General features: G+C 44.4%; 3 protein-coding genes and 2 long non-coding RNA genes across 8 annotated transcripts in view; 2 read left to right on the forward strand and 3 right to left on the reverse strand.

Moving 5' to 3' along the window:
• Positions 1-21,699, reverse strand: part of VDAC2 (voltage dependent anion channel 2) — a 91,080-nt gene that overhangs the window by 62,421 nt on the left and 6,960 nt on the right. The gene's annotated exons all lie outside the window — the stretch shown is intronic.
• Positions 486-2,098, reverse strand: LOC137477968 (uncharacterized). Its single transcript, XR_011001317.1, has 2 exons — positions 1,904-2,098; positions 486-772 (listed from the first exon to the last, which is right to left on the reverse strand). It is a non-coding gene; the product is annotated as an uncharacterized lncRNA (long non-coding RNA).
• Positions 3,010-17,757, forward strand: DUSP13B (dual specificity phosphatase 13B). 4 transcript variants are annotated; one of them, XM_068197424.1, is made up of 4 exons: positions 3,010-3,343; positions 14,743-14,938; positions 16,066-16,286; positions 17,390-17,757. In XM_068197424.1, the coding sequence occupies exons 1-4, from the start codon at positions 3,340-3,342 to the stop codon at positions 17,614-17,616; spliced, it is 648 nt and encodes a 215-aa protein (XP_068053525.1). In that variant the 5' UTR covers positions 3,010-3,339; the 3' UTR covers positions 17,617-17,757. The 4 variants fall into 4 exon arrangements, with proteins under 4 accessions (XP_068053525.1, XP_068053526.1, XP_068053527.1 ...); XM_068197425.1 differs by lacking the exon at positions 3,010-3,343 and adding an exon at positions 3,729-3,885; XM_068197426.1 differs by lacking the exon at positions 3,010-3,343 and adding an exon at positions 4,276-4,431.
• On the reverse strand, positions 4,651-17,461 carry LOC137477970 (uncharacterized). Its single transcript, XR_011001318.1, has 2 exons — positions 17,364-17,461; positions 4,651-4,825 (listed from the first exon to the last, which is right to left on the reverse strand). It is a non-coding gene; the product is annotated as an uncharacterized lncRNA (long non-coding RNA).
• DUSP29 (dual specificity phosphatase 29) overlaps positions 20,164-21,699 on the forward strand; it is a 69,808-nt gene continuing 68,272 nt past the window's right edge. Inside the window, exon 1 of the mRNA XM_068198545.1 lies at positions 20,164-20,538. The gene's annotated coding sequence lies outside the window, so the exon portion shown is untranslated. The remainder of the gene's footprint in view (positions 20,539-21,699) is intronic.

Consider the following 21,699-nt stretch of genomic DNA (forward strand, 5'->3'; position numbering starts at 1 on the left):
GTGATTGTGATCAATCCACATTGGCAAGTATCGTCTTTCCACGTGTGTTTCGCCTCCCGCAGGCTGCCTGCGGAGAGCAGCTCGGGCAGGCTGATGCATGCTTGTTATTGCCGGCGTAAATATCTCTGCCTTGTGCTATTGTGGCACAAAGCAGCTGGACCATTTGAAAATCATTTAAAAAGCACTATAAAATTAGGGCTCCAGTGCTCTTATTTTATGGCTTTCATGAGCAGCCATTGCCTAGAGAGAAATTATCCTCTTTATTTTCAAGGCTAAAGGTTCTTTTAACATTCATCAAAATCAAAGTGCACCCTTGGTAACACGTTGAGCTGTTACTTATTTAGTACAGACTCTTTACTTTCTGCATAATATCCCATTTGAGATCTCAGTTCTTCATATACAACTCATTTCTTTGTGTCTGCTGTTGTTTTCACCAAGTGAATTTGCATAGTTTCAAGAGAGGCTGGATGATGCCCTGAAACATATTCTTTCCATAATTCCTTTTTTTACTTTTTTTAATGGTTAGAACAACAGCCTGGAGTGTTTTTGTTTCTGATCCTTCTATAAAAATGGCCAATTACCTCTTAAGCAATGGATTTCCACAGACCAATTAAGCACTGTAAGTGAAAGATTTTCAAGGGCAGAAATAATACTTAGGTGCATAGCCTGATAGACTCACTTTGAAACATCTCTTCCCCGTGTATATAAAAAACTGTCTTTGATAATTTTCTTTTTGTCCATTCTTGTTTTCACAGACAGTTTCTTTACCAAACTGGAAAACGGTGAGTGAACCAAAGCAGCATGAAAAAATGCAAACAGTACAAAGGGAAAGCCATTCTTAAAAAAAAAAAAAAAAAAAAAAAAAAAAAAAAAAAAAAAAAAAAGCACAGCTGTATCAACCATACTTACAGTTCAGATCTGAAGGGCTTAGGAAGAGACACTGCATGAAAGCATCCATCAGCCACAAAGGTGGCAAGTGGGGAATGGTAAGGCCCTGCACATGCTCTGTGCTGCAGCTCAAGAAAACCACTCTGTGCCCCTCTGTTGTTTAACCTAGCTGACATTTCTGTAAGAGACTGGTCACCTTATTATCCAGACATCAAATACAGACTGAAGATAAACATTTACTAAGTCATAACCTTAGCTCTGTTCTCATGGTTCCCTCTTTGGCTAGGATTTTGTCTTTATGTTCTCTGGGGACAGCAGGCTCATTCCTGAGCCAAAAGGCAGCACTCTTTCAGATCCCGGCAAGGGGGTGGTTGGTGCTGATAGATCCTGCTGTGAAAGCATGTGTAGCCACATAGAGCAGCTGTAAAGTCAAGATGCACCATCCTGCCTGGAGGAGATGTAACCAGGCAGAAGGCAAGGCTGCCTGTGTGCAAGGGGAGCTCTGTCACCATACCAGCACCTCTGAGAGCAGAGGGAGTTTGAGTTTTTAATGACAGAAATTTCGCCTGTCGTCACCCAGTCTGTGATCCATCAAGGGAATGGTTAAGCTAATAGAGGGATGAGATGAAGTTACTTGGTAATCACTATTGTTTATGACCCTAGAAAGGTAGAAAATGGGACAGGCGTGACAGACATCTTTATGGAAGAAGGAGGTGGAACAGACATTAAGTCAGGATAAGAAAAGCACCTCAGCTCTGTGACACATTTTTCTGTTCCAACAGTCAGCAACCCCTTTCCTGTGCCTGACAGTCTCAGAAATAGGGAGAAAGGCCCAATTAAGCTCACATAGCTATGGGCCCCTGGATTTCAGATCAGATTGGGTCTCTTGGGTTAAGACTGCTCTATCCAATCTCAGCCCTTACTTGTGGCAGTAGTGTAAAGAGGCAGGAGAAGAGCAGAGGTCAGTGTAGCCCTCTCAACACCTGATCCAGCACCATGAGTGAGATTATGCCACCTGTGCAGGGGGTTCCTCCCTTTGGAGCTGATGTGCACGTGTTTGTTCCCTCTCAGGCATATACACCTTGATCAACAGAACAAAAATTAAAAACTCAGAGTTTTTACCCAGTAGAATAGAAATAGAAAATCCCTTCTTCCCAGTGGTTTCAAATTCCTAGACAGCCCTTGCTTTGTAGATAAACTACCTGTAGTGAATGGTTTCTCAGTATTGTTTTCTCTGTAAAAGATAGCAAATTGACACTTGCAGTCAATGCTTTGGTGCTGAAAGGGGAAGATTTTCCTTTCAAGCACCGAAGGGGAGCAGGTGTCTAGACAGTGTTGTTTTCTCCATACACACATATCTACTAACACCTCAATCTGTAAAGGATTGCTCATCTCACCTCTAGAGCAGGAGTAAGCATAGCCTGGAGCTGTTTTGACCTAGATGATCAGTTGCTGAAAGCCTGGCAAAAGGACCCAAGTTGTAGGATGTCCTGCATGAGCTAAATTCAAAGTAATTTTGTGTTCAGTTTAAACTATTAATTTCAAGGAAGGCTTAATCTACCTTTAAATAGCCGATGGCACCATAACTCAGAGGTGGGCAGCCAAAGGGCAAAGGAAGGCTCCTGGATGCTGGCAGTGTTCTTGTGGTGTTGCCAGCAGCTGCAGACCTTCCATCACTTTTTTTCCTCACAAAATGAAGCTGCTAATTGCAGAAGCAAGCTGGGACAAAAGTAATTTTATGAAAAGAAGGAATACAAGGAAGAATATCTTAAAAATCCAAGTAGGATCAGAATCTGGAAAGGTGTGAAGGCATTAGGATCTGTTTTAGCATCATGTCATGGGACAAGGGTGTTCCTGCCCAGGTGATGGGCACCCATATCATCAGTTCTTTTCCCTCACCATCACAAGAGTTGAAAGCTGCTTTAAGCATTTTGCTTTTGCTCCTTCACTCTTGATGCCTTGTCATTCTCCTCCATGTTGTCACTGTGAAATGAATCTTGCCAGCCTGGGAGGAGATTCTGGATGTTTGGTGCCCATGTTATAGAATTCAGTATTTAGTAATGAGTAGTGTGGACACAGCATTCATAAGACAGGTGGGAAAAGAGACAATGCAGGTTGGACCTGAAGGCTGGCTAGTTATTCATTCTCCATCAGGCCAGAGCAGAGTCTAGCGGAAGCCAGCACAAGAAACAGGACAGCTCTGTATCCTCCAGGTTTTGGCTTTAAAGAGATTGGCTACTTCTTAAACCTCTTGATACTTTTAATTATTACAGACTGAACAGAAGAACTGGTCCTAGCACAAAAGTCCATAATTGCCCTCACTCCCCCAACAAGCACCTTGCCACCATCAGTTCCAAGGAGGGGTGAAGGCTGTGGGGGGGGAAAAAAGAGAAGGAGGAGGGAAGGCTGGGTGAGAAAGAAAGGTGAATGGATAGCTGAGGAGTAGGCTAGATGGGTGAGAAGGAAAGCTGGATGGGTGAGAAGGAAAGCTGGATGGGTGAGGAGGAAGGCTGGATGGGTGAGGAGGAAGGCTGGAGGGGTGAGGAGCAGGCTGGATGGTGAAGAGCAGGCTGGATGGGTGAGGAGGAAGGCTGGAGGGGTGAGGAGCAGGCTGCATGGGTGAGGAGCAGGCTGGATGGTGAAGAGCAGGCTGGATGGTGAGGAGGAAGGCTGGGGGGGTGAGGAACAGGCTGCATGGGTGAGGAGCAGGCTGGTGCTGGAGGAGGCTCTGGGGAGGCCATTGCCTTGAGGCAGCACAGCTGCCATGACCATGAGCTTTGTCCCCTCACCAGACAAACTGCAAAGGCACTGATGAACGTCCTCCATGTCTCAGTGAGGGAAGGCCAGGCCGGGTCAGGCCAGGCTAGGCCAGGCCATGCTGGTGAGCAGTGGTGTGGCAGGGCCAGGACCAGGGCCTGGACCCACAGGGTCTGCGCAGTGCTGCCATTCACAATTGACTTCTACCAGTTAATGAGCTCCTGGTGCACAATAATCTTTGTGAGTTTTCCACAGCTTTCTTTTATCTGTCAGAGGAATGCAGGGGGACCACCATACTGGCTGCTGAGGAGGAATGCCTTTGGGTAACTCAAAACCCCCAGCCAGTCTGGTTGTACTTTCCAAACCAATTTCTGTTCCTGTAAAGGGTTGATTTCCTTTAAGAAAAGTATTTGAAGTGAAAGCAGCTGGGAAGAGAGCATGAACAGCACAGACTCCTCCATTCCAGCCCTCTTCCAAAGCCCCAGCAGCTCCTGTGACACCCATTGCATGGAAGGGTCAGTTTTCCCAGGAGAACAGGCAGGAGGGACACTGATTTGACCCCGCCACCCAGCCCAGCAACCCAGTGCAACAGCCGGTTAGCACCCAGGCGTGCCCTCCTGCCCAGCTGCTGTCCCTCGTGCCTCCCACTGTTCCCAAAGGCCAGAGCAGTGCCTTTAGCTTGGCTCTTTTTCTACTATGGCTGGAGGAACAGGGAATGGGAAGAGAACCGTATTTGGAAGAAGACAGTATAAAAGACTAAAATAATCACCCTGGTTTTTACTTTAGGTGAGTGCATTGTGTCTTGGACTGGTTTGTCCGACAGACTGTCGCCAGCAGAACAAAACCAGGCCAAACTGCGTGGTGTACAGGAAAAAATGAGCACTGTCACAGGCTTTTCTTACACGTGAAACCGGCATAGGAAAGGATATGGTGTAGACCTTTTGATGTATACACCCAGGTCAATACCAAACTAATTAATTCCGTACATTTCACATTTTTCTTCTATCCAACGTGCACAGTTTCTTGTAAGTTCTCCTTTTTAATGCCGGTCAGGAGTGTATTCCGCTCTGCGATGCCCATCGCTGTGTATTTTTAAATACCCCAACATTGTTTTTTCCTGCCATCTTGTGGCAGCAGGAAAAATCACAGCGTTTCACTAGCCGCAGCGCTGCCCGCTGACCTAAGACAGAGGTTGTCAGTAAAACAGTCTAATCTAGAATTAGATTAGTTGGCATCACTGCAAAAAAAAAAAAAAAAAAAAAAAAAAAAAAAAAAAAAAAACCAAAAAAAAAAAAAACAGCCCCTCTTGCATATTTTAAATAAATTTTAAATTATTGACTAATTTTTCCAGCTCCACTAGTTGATCTTGTAGCAACGGTTCTTTGGTTATCCCAGAGCAATTTGTCTATAAGGAGCAAAGGAGAGTTGCATAACAGGTGAGACTTAATCAAGTTATGACAAGACTTCATCAAGTATCAAGTGAACCCTAAATATTTTGAAAAGGCTCCTTTTTGCCAGTGTTGCTCTCAGGTCTTCATAGCTCCTGAACAAAGCCATCTTTTTTTCCTATCAAAGCATAGAAATATCTTGTCTGATAGGCAGGTAAAGCTTTTCCTTTTATTGCAACCACTATTGCTGTCTGATCTCTCAACATAAACACCACAAAACCTGCCCAAACATCCTGCATTATTTGCTTAATTCTAAACCAAAACATTTTCATTATTTTGTTAAAAATGCATGTAAGATTTATATAAGACTGAGTCTAGGTTCCTGGGTTTTTCCTCCTTTTCCTGCAATTGCATAGAGGATTTTTGAAAATGAATACTTGTGATTTCAACTCTCCTGCCACAATAGCGCTTCCCACATAGTTGAGGTAAAAATATGAAAATTATATATGATAATTTTAAAATATTCAAAAAGAAAAAAATGCCCTTAAAATAAATGCAAAATTCAGAGTCAGTAAGAAAAACTAGTCACTACTTACTAAGAAAATTTCCAGACTGCAAAGAGAGTGTAAATAAAAGCTCTTCAAAGCTTTGTTCATTTTTCACTAGCACCTGCAAAAATGACTGCTTGGGATTCCAGGCAATGGAGAGAAAGGATGTTGGTGCTATTTATAGCTCACAGGTGACTCCCGTTGCCATTGTACCTGAGAATGTCGCAGTCCTTAATGCATTCCTGCTTGCAGCAACTTTCTCAGGCAGAGCACAGCCTTGACAAGGCTGTTCTGGAGGCACGGAGGTTTGCTTTGGGAAAATGGACTGTTAAGTTTGCGGTGTGTTCCCAAATTGTTTGTTGTAAACCACCTGCAGCAGGCACAACCTCCAGCAAGAACATGCTCCTTCCTTCTACCTCTGCTCAACTCTCCTCTTGGGAGCCCTGAGGCTGCTGCTTTGCTAGAGGCTCTTCTCCCCTCCATCACCCTACCTACCAGTCTTGCCATCCACCTACAGTCCACATCAAGGGCACAAAACAGAATCAGAAAAACAACAGCATAAAACCTGGCAAGATATAGTGAAACCTGGCAATAAAGTTAAAACACTGCAAAAACTTGCTGGGAGAAAACACCCCTTGCTCTGCCCTGCCTGACCAACTGCAAGGCTTGCATAGCCTCAGTCTCAGAAGCGGGGCAGCACCGTGCTGCCTGCTTCTCACAGAGATATTGCAGCAGGGCCAGGCAGGGAAACTCCTTCCCAGTGACCCTGGGACAGGCTGTTCCACGGAGCTGCAGCATGTCCCCTCTGTCCTTGACCCCTCATCCCTCACAGCCTGGAGAGGCAGCTGCACACCCTGCTTTGCCCACAGCCTCTGATGAGGCAGTTCCTTCTTCCCTCTGATTTACCTGGCACCCTGATACCAGGGAGGTACAACAGAAAAATCACTCACTTGTATTTCTTCAAATTTAAGGTAAGAAACTAGGAGCAAATACCCATTAGACACATAATTAAAAGTTGCAAGTGACAGGAAATCCCAGTTATATGTCTTAATATCTCCTTTTAGTTATTCTCATATGCTCATCAGTTGTCAACTCCTTTGTGACATACAATCACTCTTCTTAAAAGATGACTTAATCAAAATCAAATAATGATTTTAAAGTCAGCAGTTGAAAAAAAAAATCAAAAGAATAAAACATTCCACTCTGCCCCAAAAGAGCTGAGAATATCGCTGGAAAGCTCTATGATATGCCTGAAAAACTCAAGTGCCAAAATAGATCTTCCACTGCAGAATTTTGAAGTTTGCTCTTGATTCCATAGCAAAGAATTTGTACAGCTTTGTCAACCTTAGAAAAAGGTGCCTTTTTTGTATGTACCCTTTCAAGAAAGGCAAAGCAAGGAGAGCACTTCACTGCTTATGTTAAAAGTGCAGGGAGAGACAGCTCAAAGCTACCCCTGCCAAACGACTGAGGAATATCAAAACGTCTTTCTCATGCCTTCAAATATTCTGAAATCTTGCAAACTTGACAGTATTGTCAATTTTGTATTGATAACAGCAGTCAGCTAAAAAACATTTGAGGAGTAAATCAAGGAGAAGGAAAAAAAAAAAAACCAACCTTTAATCCACAGTCACACAAATCCATACTGCCTGCAGAAGTGAAAGTGCTTTGGAGCCCCTTTTAATAGCAATATATTAACATCCTTGTTTGTCTTTCCTGAAGCTTGCAAGACATTATTTCCACACGTCCCTCTCTCAGTCTGGCCTCTTTGACACCATTTTTATCAGAACTGACCATAACTTACACCTATCGACAGCCGGTGACACCAATGAAGTCTTGGCACAGCGCTGGTTGTGACAGCACTCACTGAACTGTTATCAGTATCAAGGTCATTTTGCTTTTCTTGCTCTCACTGCAGCTGCAGCTTCTCTGCCCTCAGGGCATGAGCTGCCCAAGAAAGCTTTCTAAGCTCCTCAGAAGCCACAGCCTCTCTGCTCCATTACTGGTGTTATGTAAGATTAGAGTGAAGTTTCTACTATTAGAAGCAGTTAGCTGCATGGTGATTGTGTGCTTCCCTGATTAGAGCATCCAGCACAGTTATGGCTGCTGGCAGCAGGACTTAAGACTAGACAATTTTAATTCAAGGAGAAGCGTTAGCACAGTTGAGATGCATCCAAAAAATCAGTAGTTTTGGGGGGCTTGAATTCCTAGCTGTACCCTGGACAGGAATGCCCCAGAGGAGAAATAAAGGGGAAAGCATCACCCTAGGCTCGAAGATATCCACAGACAGTCGGAAATTTTGCTAGGAGCCTGTGGAGGGCAGCGCTGTCTTGCTGGGGATGGTTTATTCCATAGCTTAGAGATGCCAGCTGCTAAGGTAATACTTCTTTTTTTATCTCTTTTGAATCTGAAAGCTGCAGATGCAAAAGCTGGCGTCATGCCACAGCCATGACCTGTCACTGCCAGCAGGAGTCCCCATTTTTCCAAGCAGTGCCTCCATTTTTAAACCATCCTTTTCTGTAGCTTTAGCTGCATGCGTGGGCAAGTGCTTCTTCCTAGGCTGCGTGACTCAAATAGGAGGGTTGGGGGAGGCGGGTGGGGGGCAACACAAAGGTTCTCCCCCCTCAGAATTACAAGTTTTGGGAAAATATGTGCAGGTCTCTTACATTGCAAAGAAGAGGAAATGCTCTCCAAGAGCGCTTCTGTAAGGTAGCACCCTCTTCCCAAAAACTAGCAAGGCACAGGTGAAGCTCACCCCACTGAGCTCAGCAAGATCTGCCCCTCCTGGGGGCTTGCCTTGTCCAAGGACAACAGTGGCTGTGTGACCTGGGATGGGGCTGCTGGGAGGCCTCATTGGGGCTCCCCACCTCACTCAGGGGCCCCTCTGAGCTGAGATGCTTGGGGTCCACGTCCACCTGCATGCCTGTGTCTGGCTATGCACCCCCTTATCTTCCCACTTTACATGGGACCTGCCTCACCATCAGGAGCTCTTCTGGCTATCCAAACCCTGTCTGAGGTTGATTCCTAGCACCTGCCCTGCCCTGTGATCGCTCCCTCTACTGAAATGGCCTTATGCATTCCTGCCGTGCCCATGTGGAGCCAGCTCCTGTGGGGCAGCGGCAGCAGCCCTCCAGCACCATGGGCAGCCCTCCAGAGGAAAAGGAGGGCTCACAGCGGAAGGAGCCTTTAGCTTTCCAGCCCAGCTCAGGCTCCTTGCAAGCAGATGTTGGTACCTCCAGCTCAGTTTGGAGAAGTGAGAGGGCCCCATCATAAATGTACAAGGATGTGAATGGTGATGTCAGGAGGGGAGACCAAGCAGTGAAGAGGTGCGAAGACTCCGATTTTTTCCCACCCTGTAAAACATGGTTGCCAGTGTAGGGTGAGGGGCATCTGCAATCTGAGCTGGGCTGGGCTGAGGGGGAAGCCGCTGAGGAGGCTTGGAGGGCTTCTCCTGCTCTTTCCTGACACTGCGGTTAAAGGGCGGGCTGTGCTTTCCAGATCCCTCGATCTGGCAGCTTTCCCAGGTAGTAAATTCTCTTAAAACCTGAACCAAACAGAGCTTTAATTGTACATTCTGCTTTTCTCTTCACAAAATAACAGCAATAGCATTTATACAGTGCTGCATTGAACATGAACCGGCACTGAGGCTGAGGGACCGATTCCGCTTTCCATTATTCAGGGGCACTGCCTCTGATGCGACAGAACAGAGTTTGAACAGTGAGCTGGAGCAATGAACTTCTACTATTCCCTGCTGTTTGACTGTGGGCAAAATAAAAGGCCATAATATATGATGCAGTCAGCCAAGAAAGCAATATTGCTCTGCCATGTGCACAGTCTACACCAAGACAAGTCCAGGATCTCATTTCTAAATTCCCATAGGTACCTCATTTAAACCATCAGCCATAACCTGCTTCTCATTTTCAATACCACTTGGTATTAGAGCTGCAGTGAACTGCTGGTGAGAGATTCTAATTCCTGCAAACAAGCCCCTGTAGGCTTGCAAGGAAAACAGAGAGTTCCCCTCTTGGTTGCCTGCTAGGTTCCCATCTGGCTGTTTTAACTTTGCTGTTGCTTTTAAATGTTCCTGTTTCTGCACACAAAGCTTTCAGCTCTACCTCAAGAGACTCCTGGGTTCTCTTAGCATCAGATTCTGACCAAAGCATAGAGACACAGACTGGGCCCTCTTAACAAAAAGGAAGATCATATTTCACATTACAGTATCTAAAAGATTAATTCCACTAACATGATCATTTCCTTGTGAAACACACTTCTTTCCATCTGGAATTTTCCATGAGGAGGACAAAGAGCCATAGTGTTACACACTACATAAGAGAAAAGAGCAAGGAGTGTAAGAGAGGAGTGCAGAGATGCTTGCTGAGAGAAAAGAGAAGAAAAAACATAGTAGACAGCATTTTCAAATGCATCAAGAGGCTGTTTTTAAATTTTTCCCCTTCCACATGAGTTATATTCTGACCCCATGCTTTAGAATTTTGAACCATCTAGTTTGTCAGGTTTTTGATACAGGGAATTTAGGATATTTGGCTGCAGGATCTTTCTGTATCACATTATTGTTAGGTAGTATTTGTGCCATTGTAGTATCCACAGGCCCTACTGTGCCTGAGGCTCTCAATAATCTCATGTAAGGACTTGTTACTGAAAGACACCTGTCCCCATCTGGGCTATCAGCATAACCACAGGCAGAGCTGTGCCAGCCAGGAAGGTGCTAGCAAAAGGGAAGGAGAAAAGATGATTTGGGTCCAACTAATATCCTGTCAGACTCCTCTTGGGACTCCAGACATTCATTTAATCTCTCTACAGCTCAGTTCCATCTTGAGAAGACAAGAGAACAACCATGGCAAAATGGCAGGAGGCCCTGTTACAGAAGTGAAAACTTGGGCTAGGCAAATAGGTGGCTATTCAGTCTGTGTTCACTGTTAGTGAAATAAAACATATTTTTCTCAATCAGGAGCAAGCTATTTCATCTTGTTTTAGTGTTTTAAAATATTTTATGCAATGCAGGAGAACAAATTCCAAAACAAAGAGTAACTGAATAGAAAAATGGAAATGGTAATTTTTTTTTTGAAATAACAAAATTAACTATTTCATATCTACAATATTAGAGTGTTTGTGTTTTTACCCCAAAAACTTTGCTGAGTTTTTTTTTCCACTAGAATCTGCAAAGGCAATACAAATCTATTGCATGCTTTAGCCAATTCAAGTCACTGGGGGGTTTGTGTGGGCTTTTTATTTTCTTTTTTTTTTTTTTTTGGCCAGAGATATATAATAGAAAATGGCAATCATTTCCACCATAGAGAAAGGAAGGAAAAAATGAACCAAACCAACAAACCAAAAAGCTTTGCAGACTGTAGTATTCAAGTGGCTGGACAATACTGGGGAGATACAAAGCTCCACTAGGTTGTTGTAGGCAAGGTTCTGGCATGACTGAGTCCCTCAGGAGCTGCACCCAGCTGCATGCAAACAGCATGGAGTCACCCACAGCCCTTTCTGGGGGCTCCATGCAGCCAGGCAATGTCATCCACGGCTACCTCCAGCCTGGACCTCCTGGGCAGCTCCTGAACCACTGGGGAAAGCCCGACTCCACAGGCCAGACAGGGATCCAAGCTGGCCCTGGCCATTTGGGCTGTACCCCAGTGCTCCAGGTGGTTGGGAAATGATGCAAAATGACAAGGCAGTTTTAAAGCTTGTGTGCTACCTTGTATTTTGTGGATTGCCACTAAAATCTCTGTCCAGCCTCAAAAGTCTCCCATAGGTTGAATTTTTTTGTTTCTGTTGTTTGACTTTTAAGCAGAACAAAATAGGAAATAAAGATAGAAAGAAAGATAGAAAGATAGAAAGATAGAAAGAAAGGAAGGGAAGTGAAGAAGGGAGGGAGGGAGGGAGGGAGGGAGGAAGCAAGGAAGCAAGGAAAAGAAAAAGAAAAGAAAGAAAAGAAAGAAAGAAAGAAAAGAAAAGAAAGAAAGAAAAGAAAGAAAGAAAGAAAAGAAAGAAAAGAAAGAAAAGAAAGAAAAGAAAGAAAAGAAAGAAAAGAAAGAAAAGAAAGAAAAGAAAGAAAAGAAAGAAAAGAAAGAAAAGAAAGAAAAGAAAGAAAAGAAAAGAAAGAAAAGAAAGAAAAGAAAGAAAAGAAAAGAAAGAAAAGAAAGAAAAGAAAGAAAAGAAAGAAAAGAAAGAAAAGAAAGAAAAGAAAGAAAAGAAAGAAAAGAAAGAAAAGAAAAGAAAAGAAAAGAAAGAAGCTAATGAGATGGCTACAGTTTAAAAGAAAATAATCCTATCCAACTTGCATGGTTTAGATCTCTGCAGAAAATGTTAGTGACCTTGTAAGACAGAAATTTTTCCCTCAGGTACAGGGATTCCTGCCCTCCTGCTGTCTCTGACTGTTTCCAACTAGAGCAGCTTCTGGGAGCCACCCAGAGGGAGAAGCTTAGAGAAATGTAATCAGTGGCAGCACTTTTGCTACCTCTGCAGTATCTTAAAGTAGAAGGTGGGGGGGAACTTTCACCAAAGTCCCTGGCCTTCAATTAAAAAATTCATATTGCTTTCCTCATTAGTCAATCATGTGCTATAGCTATTTCCAGGCTTACCCTGAAGGCCCTGCAGAACAATCCAATTTCAAGGCAGTGCAGCACAGGCGGGAGCTGTGTTCTTGGGAGGAGCCATGCTTGTGTTGACACAAGAAATTCACTTGTCTGACATTAGGCATGTGAATAAAACAATGTTGGCACACCTTTTGGAAAGAGGATTGCTCTATGAAAGGGAGCTCTGTTGCGAAGCATTTCCCTGGCTGCAAAGGTCAGAGTCACCTGTGAAGTGTCACTGGCACCAAAATCACTCAATTTTGGGAGAACCTCTTCAAAGTCAGGTCTTGAACAAGTGGCCACAAAATCTAATTCTCTTTGGTCATCATCTCCATTACTCTAACTAACGAGGCTACAATAGAAGTTTAAAGCAGCAGGGTCTAGGAGAAGTGAAAGTTTGGTATCCATCTGCTCCACAACTTCAGCACTTAAGCATTTGAAGCAACTCAGAGTCAGACACACTCCTCGAAAACTAGCCTGTGGTCCTATGAATATCCTGATGTAGAAGCTGTATTATCTTATTCTTGATTTTCTTTAACTGCTTCAGCTTAATGTTCTGTGTCGGTGAAAGTACAAACAGGTCATCATGAAGATGCTGTCAGTAGCTCTTGAGCACAGTGCATGACTTTCACAAGGCAGTAAAACTTGTTGGGCAATGCACAGTATCTTTTTCTGTGCTATTCTTCATGCTAATCTGGGCTAGGATGGCACGACATACTCCTTTACCAAAGCTCTTGATCTTATATTATCTGCCCTGAAAAAATTGTAGGCTTTTATCTCTATATTTCTCTCTACTTCCCTGCAGTTCCTTTCCTTCATCATTAAAAGTAAAACCAGTCTTCTTTTTCCTATGTCTCCCATCATTTTTATTGTGCTTTTCATATCTTGCTTATTAAGTAGTTACCCTAGGGAGATCTCTTTCTTATTGGAACATACAAAAAGCTATAACTGCACTTAACACTTGTGGGGAGGAGGAGGTAGGAAAGGGCAAAGGAAGCGCATTTAGACTGAGGTCTCAGAAATATATGTGTATGTTCAGTAATATGCCTCACATCAACTCCACTTCCTTTTCCGCAAGCAAAAATATATTCTCCCTTGTTTTCTGCTTATTCCTCAAATCAGCTTACACTGTTAGAAATAGTGTATGCGGACAAAGTTGTTGTTTTAGGAGCAACATCCATATGACTGCTGCTGCTGTGAGGCAGGGGACAGACCAGATGACTTCTAAAGGTTCCATCTGCATTTGTTTTCTAAAATTGTTGAGAAAATAAAACCAAACTTTAGATTTAGGCATTCAGGCATTCGAGTGGAAGCTGATGCCATATCAGAATAAACACCATTTACCCTACTTTGGGAAGAGTTCTAGTGTGCCTTCCACATTGATTATGACTCTAGTAAGAACAAGCAAGCAAACAAAACTCATTAATATTTTCAGGGGGCAAGAACAACAATTCAGGATAATGCAATCCAGGCAGGAGAAATGTTCCTAAAGTCTCAGAGAAGGGAATGCTCGGATATCTTGTTCTTAACTGAGCTTTGCTTCCAGCTGAACCATCTAACCTGGTCTTGCTAAGTCTAAACCAGCAAACAGCTTTGCAAAAGTGTTGCCCATATTCCATGGCATGATTTGTGACGGTTCACAGGTCTGTGATCTCGGACACCTGTGAGGGAGCCCTAGATGGGATTCTCAACAGGACAACAATGCCAGAACTTTCAGCTTTATAATTTCAAAAATACTCTTTTTTTCCTTACATCCTGGGTAAGTACCCTGCCCCTCAGACAAGAAAAATGGCCCTTCTCTGGAGCAAAGTAGCTATCACATTATTTAAACAAAGTAGAACAGCTCCCAGAGGAAAGATTGAGACAGGCGCAAGAATACCAGTATAGCTAAGTGTCCAGGGATATTCAACTCAGAGAGAAAAAACTAGTTCAAATCCTCTCCATTTCTCTTTCTATACATACAGACATATAAAATATATATATGTTTATAGATGCATGTGAAAATCCTTTCCTATGTATACATGTATGTATGTGTGTAGGTATGTTTAAATACATCACTATAAACAAAATAAAATTGTAAGTACACGCCGTTTATATGTGTGTACACATACACCATACAGATGGCGCTCACATACACATCCTAAGATTTTCACCTTGGCCCTAGAAACTTTGAAAGTATAATTCAATTTAATGATGCATTCTGGTTTTAATTAATCAGAATCAAGTGTACACAAATACTCTGGTAGCACTTCAACAAAAAGAGAAATGTTACCTGTGCCTACAAGGTTCATCTAGTCTGCATTCAGGTGATGCAGATGTTCTTTACCAATAGTGTTATTTGACATGAAATTAAATCACATTAACTTATGCTGCTTTCTCAGGGGACAAATTACATGTCTGTAGAGTCCTACCCCTGAGTCAGTCCTGCTCTCTGGATGCTTTTAGCAACACCTGCAGGCCCTGCTGCACACACTAGTTCTAATAATGTAATCCTATTTGGAGGGTACTGAACAGGTCTACTTTCCAGGGAATAGTACTTCTGTATGAAAATTTCCTTTCAATTCATTTCAGAAAAGCTGTCTCTGATACAGCCTGAGTGCATGCAAAGGAGCAACGAGATGCCTCACACCAGAGACTCTTCATCTCTGACTAGCAGCACTTCCTACGAAACTCCGGCACTATCAGATCTCCAGCAGCTCCTGTGGCTCAGAGGAGGCTCTGATAATCATGTGGACCAAGTCTGGCCAAATATCTACCTGGGAGATGCGTAAGAACATACAGTCCTATTGTTAAGCTGTTATCAGTCCCTGGGAGGAGGAGGAGGAGGAAAGGGTGTGATACTACTGGGGAGCAGCTTTTGGGTCTTCAGGAATGTTTTTGTGATACAGGCTTCCAAAAGTGATGATGTAAAGAGCTTGGATGTCAAGAAACATATGACATGCAAAATGGTGACTTACTCATAGCATGTCTGACTTGGTTTTTTATATTCTTTGAGCCACCATGGATTTAGCAGGGTAAAAATTATTTGTATTCTGGATTAAAGCCCTCAAAGAACCTATGTCAAATTGATGTCTATTCTGAGATGCATTATGTGGCCTGGAAACTGTGCTCTAAGGCAGCAGAAAAGAGGCCAGTAGCCCTAACACTCAAATAGGGGTAGCAAGATTAAAATCCAGAAGGAGGAAGATTCAAGTGAATTGTACAATAGTGATCTTGACATTCTAAATCCAAGCTTTCTTTCAAAGATGATAAAACTGAAAATACCAAACGTTGAATTTTCATGTGAATACCTTATTCTTGTGACCAGTAATATTTATTGCTCTTTCCTTCCAATTGGATTACTGCAGACTACCTAGATCATTAGCTAATTTTTCCCAGCTCCTCCTCCTCATGAATATATCAGTTAAGGTTCAGAATTTTGTAGAATGCCTGTAGTCCTAGTTTATGGTGGGAAGTGGGGTTCACCTAGCTGGTGAACACAATGCATCCACTTCATGCCCAAACCAGGAACAAGGTGTCGCTGCATCTGTGCGAGTTCTCACTCTTGATAAGAGGTACACTACCAGTGAGAGATTAGCTCTAAAATTTCCTAAACAACTATTTAAGGAAAATCTTGACCACTTCATACAGTAAGCCATGTTCCCAGGGATTGTCCGTTGGGAGGCATTTGCTTAACTGACAGTATCCCACTGGCAAGTCTGTGCTCCCACTGCTCTCCACACCTCCATATCACATTTTTCATGTGCAAAGCACTATGTGCTTCTTGAAATTTGCTCCTCTGTAAGATGCAGTTCCTGCATCCTTCCATAGTGGGAGCAGGCACTAACTTTAAACCATGCTATTTTTGCAGAATGTTAGGAGCGTTGCCAATGTGCCCTTCATGTCTTTCAACAGGTGGGCTGCTAGGAGCAAAACTACACTTCAAAGCCTCAACATTACTCATATCCTTAATGCAGCAGATGGACCATATAGCATCAACACGGGAGCCAAATATTATGCAGATCTGCAAATAGAATACTATGGAGTAGAAGCATTTGATGATCCTTCCTTTGATTTAAGTATCTTCTTCTATGATGCTGCCAATTTCATAGGCAAGGCCTTAAACTCTTCAGGAGGTAAGAGAGAAGCAAAGATAAGCTTTGAGAGGAAACTTAAACACAAGCCAAATGACTTTTCATTCCAGTAACAGGCACCAACAGAGCTTAGAATCAGCATATGGTTCAAGGCAGCACATGCAGAACCACTGAGCAGAGGGTGGAGAAGGGTGCCTATGCCATGTGCTGCAGGGAAGGTGGCTGTGCCAGGTCCCCAGCAGTTGTGGAAGACTGGCTACCCCCAGCCCAGCATGGGGGAAAGAAGGGCAAGCTCTGGGACTGGAGTGTAGAGGGAAGGGCAGAGGCTATGGCACTGCAGATGCTGCCCCATGGGCCCATCCTGTAGGGATCAGTGGGATCTGTGTGCTTCCACATGTCCCTCCCACCCCTTGCACGCTGACAGGGGCTCCAGCTGGGGATCCTGCCCTGCCTGCTGCTCCTGCTCCCTGTGGGAGTAGCGGCACTTCGGTGCTGGCTCAAACGCTTCACACGCTCAAGTACTTTACAGAATTGCAGCTTTATTCAGCCTGTCTATTAAGCTAGAGAAGCAGCAGAAGTTAATGAACTAAGTCAAAAACTATGAGCCTGACCTGCAGCCTGCTGAATTTTTGTCAGCAGAGTTTGGATTATGGCCTAGTTATCATAATTTCCATTTGTTCCAGAGTTTGCTCTGACTCTGACTGGCTGCAGGATCTGCTGCTTTCACTGGAGTGCTTTATTAAATCCTCAGTTATAGCTCACACTGGGCTGCTGAGATACAGTAAATTACAACTCCATTTTTACAGGCAGACTATCCCACAGAGTTTGTGGGACTTGCCAGTGATCACAGGCAGGGCTGGGCCAAATTCTTCTGCCAAAACTTTTTTTTTTCCCACAGAAAACTATACTAACAAATTTAGTCACAGAAAATTTCATCTATTTCAATCGTAGGCCTAAATTAGATACAGGAGGTTAGTATGAAATGCCACCTTGCCTGAGAGATGATCTTCCTGAAAGCATGAAGATCCACTAATTGTCACCATTGCTCTTAACTTGTTTCTACTTTTTTTTTCTCCTCCCTTTGTCTTTTCCACTTTAGAAATGGTAAAGCACACTCACCTTGCTGTGCCTTTTTGTTCGTGCAGGTAAGGTGTTTGTTCATTGTGCCATGGGAGTGAGCCGCTCAGCAACTTTAGTGCTTGCCTTTTTAATGATCCATGAAAACATGACACTTGTGGATGCTCTGAAGACAGTGAGTGCTCACAGAAACATCTGCCCGAATTCGGGGTTCCTCAGCCAGCTCCGAGACTTGGACATGAAACTGAATGAAGAGAGGAAAGGAGCCGGAGCATCTGCCATCAAAGGCCTGTAAGAGAGTATTGCTGAAAGAAAGGGGACAAAATCTTGTTTGAGTTGCCTGTATCTCTTCTAGATGGACTGCATTTATAAATTCAGGACACAAGTTTATGGGACACCAGGATGCATGTTATTAATAAAAGTAGATTTTGCTTGATCTTTCCATTTTGCAAAGCCTTCCTAGATTTATATTTATGATTGGCTGTATACTCTATCCTTCACTCTCCACCTTAAAGCATTGCCGTCTGCTAGCTTAAAAAAAAAAAAAAAAAGAAAAAAAAGAAAAAGAAAGAAAAAAGAGAAAGAGATCAGGTTCCACTTCAGAAATAGCTGTGTTTCAGCAACTAGTGAAGCTCATATCACTTTATGAAGTGTTAGGCTATTTGAGGTGAAAGATGCCATATTATTTATGCTACAGTAATGCTTAGAAGTTTTCTTATGAACCTGCCCCCCACCCCTTCACTCCCTGTATCTCAGAGGGTTTGTATTTTGAGACTTGAATCTGGCACTGGTTAGTTCTTGCTTTTACAATTGGTGGAGCTCCTGAGTTGGGGTAAGAGGCTGTTTAAAGGCAGAGCAGCTGGGAAACAACATAAGCCACTCTAAGAAATTATTCCAGGTATCTCTACAAGCTTTTCGTTTTGGCTGTTCATCAGAGCTTTTTTCCTCCATGTAAATACATTTCCTTGAGAGGGCATTCAAATATTGTTAATATTCCATACTAAAAATCATCCAGGAAATGCTGCAGAAAATGCTTCTAAAGAAGAAGGTGGGTTCCCAGCTAAGGCTGGTGCAGGAAAATATTTGACAAAGCTCAATGTATCCCAAATTTGTCTGGCAGTTCAAAATTACAAAACTTGGGATTTTCTTTCTCAAAAATAAAGGGTTATTAACATTGCAACATCACATTCTGTGGCATTTGCTTTTGTGAGGTGGACTGAAGTGAAAACTGAAGACACACAGGAATGGCAAGGGAGGTGCTGACAGGCATCAGGCTTTCATCTTTGTGTCTCTGGGCCACCATAAGAACACTCAATAGCTACTGTCATCTGATGGATCAGTGCTGCCTGGAAACTATGTGAAGCACATCTGGCTTTTGGTTCCCAGCAGACAAACATTTGCAGCACAAAGCCAGCTCCAAAGCCAGCTGGGGATAGCAGTTTGTATTCCTAGTATCAAACTCAGGAATGCAGAGGCATGAATACTCCCCACTATGTGAGCTGGCTACTCAAAACAGCACAGCAGCACAGGAAAACATTCCTTACCATTTCCAGTATTGTCTACAAGGTTAATTTCTGCCTTCAGGACAGACAACTCAGCACCTTTTATAATGCTCTTAGGTGATACCTACATCTGCTCTGTGGGCCACAGTATAGAAGTCAGAGCACAAAGCAGAGTATTTGGCACTGAGGATCTGACTATCATACCAAGGATGTCTCAGGGGGTTTTACTTTGCACTAACCCTGTACATTGGACATCCCTGAGCAGCAGTAGAGCAGTACTGGAACACTTCTTTGCTTTAGTTCCCTGCATAAGGAAACTTCCTCATGAGCTTTAGGGCTGCTGTGCAAAGGCAACAAAACCTCAGTAAGCAGAAATAGCCAAATTAAAACTATGCTTCACACACAAATCAAAATTTAGTATGCATGTTTCCATTACAAATTAAATATAACAAAGTGATTCAAACTTACCAAACAAGCCAGGGAAAACCCCCCGGTGGATCTGCCTTATAGAGGTGCCCCCAGCCTCAAGCAGAACCACATTTTCTTATCCTTTCCCCTCTCAGAAGCAGGAACGAGGCCAACCAGCCATTTTTGGGCTGGAGCAAAGGGCAGAGCTGAGGAGTCAGTGGGGGTACTAGAACAGGGGCAAATTAAACACATTTCACAGGACACAAAGTTACCACACTTTTAAAACACTGATTGGTACAACTGGAAATCTGGAGCTTACTCTGATGGTAAAAATACTGCAAACACAGCAAAGTAACACACAGAATGAAACTTCTCAGGTTGCGATGCCTCGCACGCGGTTTTTCTCCCAAAGGCGCGCTCCGCATGCCACCCCACATCTCACCCCACATCCCATCCCGCATCCCACTCCATATCCCATCCCACCCCACATCCCATCCCGCATCCCACTCCACATCCCATCTCACTCCACATCCCATCCCGCATCCCACCCCACATCCCATCCCGCATCCCACTCCACATCCCATCCCAACAGCGTCCCACCGCGCCCGCGGCTCCGGCTGCCGCCGCCAGGTGGCGCGGTCGGCCCGGCGCGCCCCGGGCCGGTCGGGAGGGTCCCGGGAGGGTCCCGGGAGGGTTCCGGGAGGGTCCCGGCGGGGCCGCGCCGAGCGGCGGGCGCTGCCACCCAGCCCCGAGCCCCGGCCCCGCCTTGGCCGCTCTGTACTGAATTCGGGTCAAACCCCGGGGGAACCGGGGCAGACGATGTGCTCGGGAAGGCGCTCGCCGTGTCTTGGCGCGGGCTGCCCTGGCAGGCTAGGGCACAGCAGGACGGACCCGGCTGTCCCCAGCGAGGGCTAAGGCTCAGAGCTCTCACGGCTCAGAGCTGGGCTGAGCAGCAGCTGCCCCGCAAGGAGCAGCCGTGGCACCCCCCGCTGGCGGGGCAGCCCTCAGGCTCCGTGTCCCGGCACCGGCCGCGCCCCCGGCCGGTCACAGCCGCTGGCAGCGCCTGAGCCCCGGCCTCCTCCACAGCTCTGCCCCCGCAGCTGCCTCACCCGGCTGCCGCTGCAGGTCCAAACAGGGTAGGGGAGTACGGGTTACAATTAACAGCATTAAAAATAGGCTTTGAATAAACTGAACACCCGGAGAGGCTAGAAATTTGTTGTGCAGGTGGCACGTTAGGAGGAAGGTGAGTGGTATTATTGAGACAAAGGTAATCCAAGACACCGCAGCGCGGGAGCTTCGACTACCAGGCAAGTACCTTTAAGCTTGTTTACAAACCAACCCCGGCGCTGTCAGCGCCTGCACCGAGCAGTGTGAGCCCCCACAGGCAGCTCCGCCAGCAGCGAGCCCCCGGCAGGGCCAGGCCAGGGCAGCGGCTGGGCCCTTGTGCTCAGGAACTCCAGTATTTGTGAAATTCGAGTTTGCTTTCCAGATGCACTTACAGGCTGAGGATCTCTCTCGCTGAAAAGGTGCTTAAAAAACCGAGCCCATTTTGTTTAAATACCAATCTAGGTTGTATTTAAATTTCTTACCGATCTATCTGTAATAGCCATGAAACACTAGATGTGGGTTTCCTTCCTCTCAGCTGATGTTCGCAAGTCGATCCTGGGAAAGGAGAGACTGTCCAGCCAGTTAAACTGGAGAAAATGTGAAACAGACTATGAATAAAATGCTGTGCAGTTCAAAACCAAAACCTGGGAGAAACAAAATGAAAGATTAAGAAGTTAGGTTTTTTGTTTTGTTTTGTTTGGTTTTTTTTTAATACTAACTCTTTATAGTTTGGGATATTTATGGGTATTTATTTATAACTAGGATCGAATTTTCAGACAGAAGTGGGAGTTTTAATATCAACAGTCTTCCTCAGAAAATTTTTATTGAGGAAACATGCTTGTATGGCTGTGGAAGCCATTGTGATGATTGGAGTAAAAGAGTACAGAAGGAGAAGACTGGGTTAAATGAATTCCTGCTAAATACCTACCAGCAGACTTGCTGTCTGTATGGGGAGCTGGAGACAGAATTGTACCAGGGTGAAAAGGATAGTGTGGCTATTTATAGTGCTGCCTTCTACACCATAGGAATTCAAAGGAAAACACCAACTCAGCACACAGTCTTCTCATCATCATCTTCTGTCGAGATTAAATGGGATCTGAAATAATTTTCCCTACAAATCCTTTCTCGGAAAGATCTGTTCCTTTGTGCAACAAGGAACTACCATGGTACAAATCACTCCAGAGGCGAAGTCCTCCCCCAGCCAAATGTCACCACTTTCCTTTTGGTAGTCAGAGGAAGAGGAGAACGAGACCCTTACAAGCCTCAGCACTTAAGCAGGAAAGACCAAAATGTTTCGCCTGCCATGCGTCCTTTGTCCTTGTACTGTCCCCTGCCCTTCTTACACCAGGTGCTCTGGGGGA

This window comes from Anomalospiza imberbis, chromosome 8 (genome assembly GCF_031753505.1).
Source record: "Anomalospiza imberbis isolate Cuckoo-Finch-1a 21T00152 chromosome 8, ASM3175350v1, whole genome shotgun sequence".
In the NCBI taxonomy this organism is placed as follows: Eukaryota; Metazoa; Chordata; class Aves; order Passeriformes; family Viduidae; genus Anomalospiza; species Anomalospiza imberbis.

Bases quoted from the DNA above. Each gene is read 5' to 3' on its own strand.
- DUSP13B (XM_068197424.1), top strand. The intron at 14,939-16,065 runs GTAAGAACATAC...GTCTTTCAACAG, and splicing joins AATATCTACCTGGGAGATGC to GTGGGCTGCTAGGAGCAAAA. The intron at 16,287-17,389 runs GTAAGAGAGAAG...TTGTTCGTGCAG, and splicing joins GGCCTTAAACTCTTCAGGAG to GTAAGGTGTTTGTTCATTGT.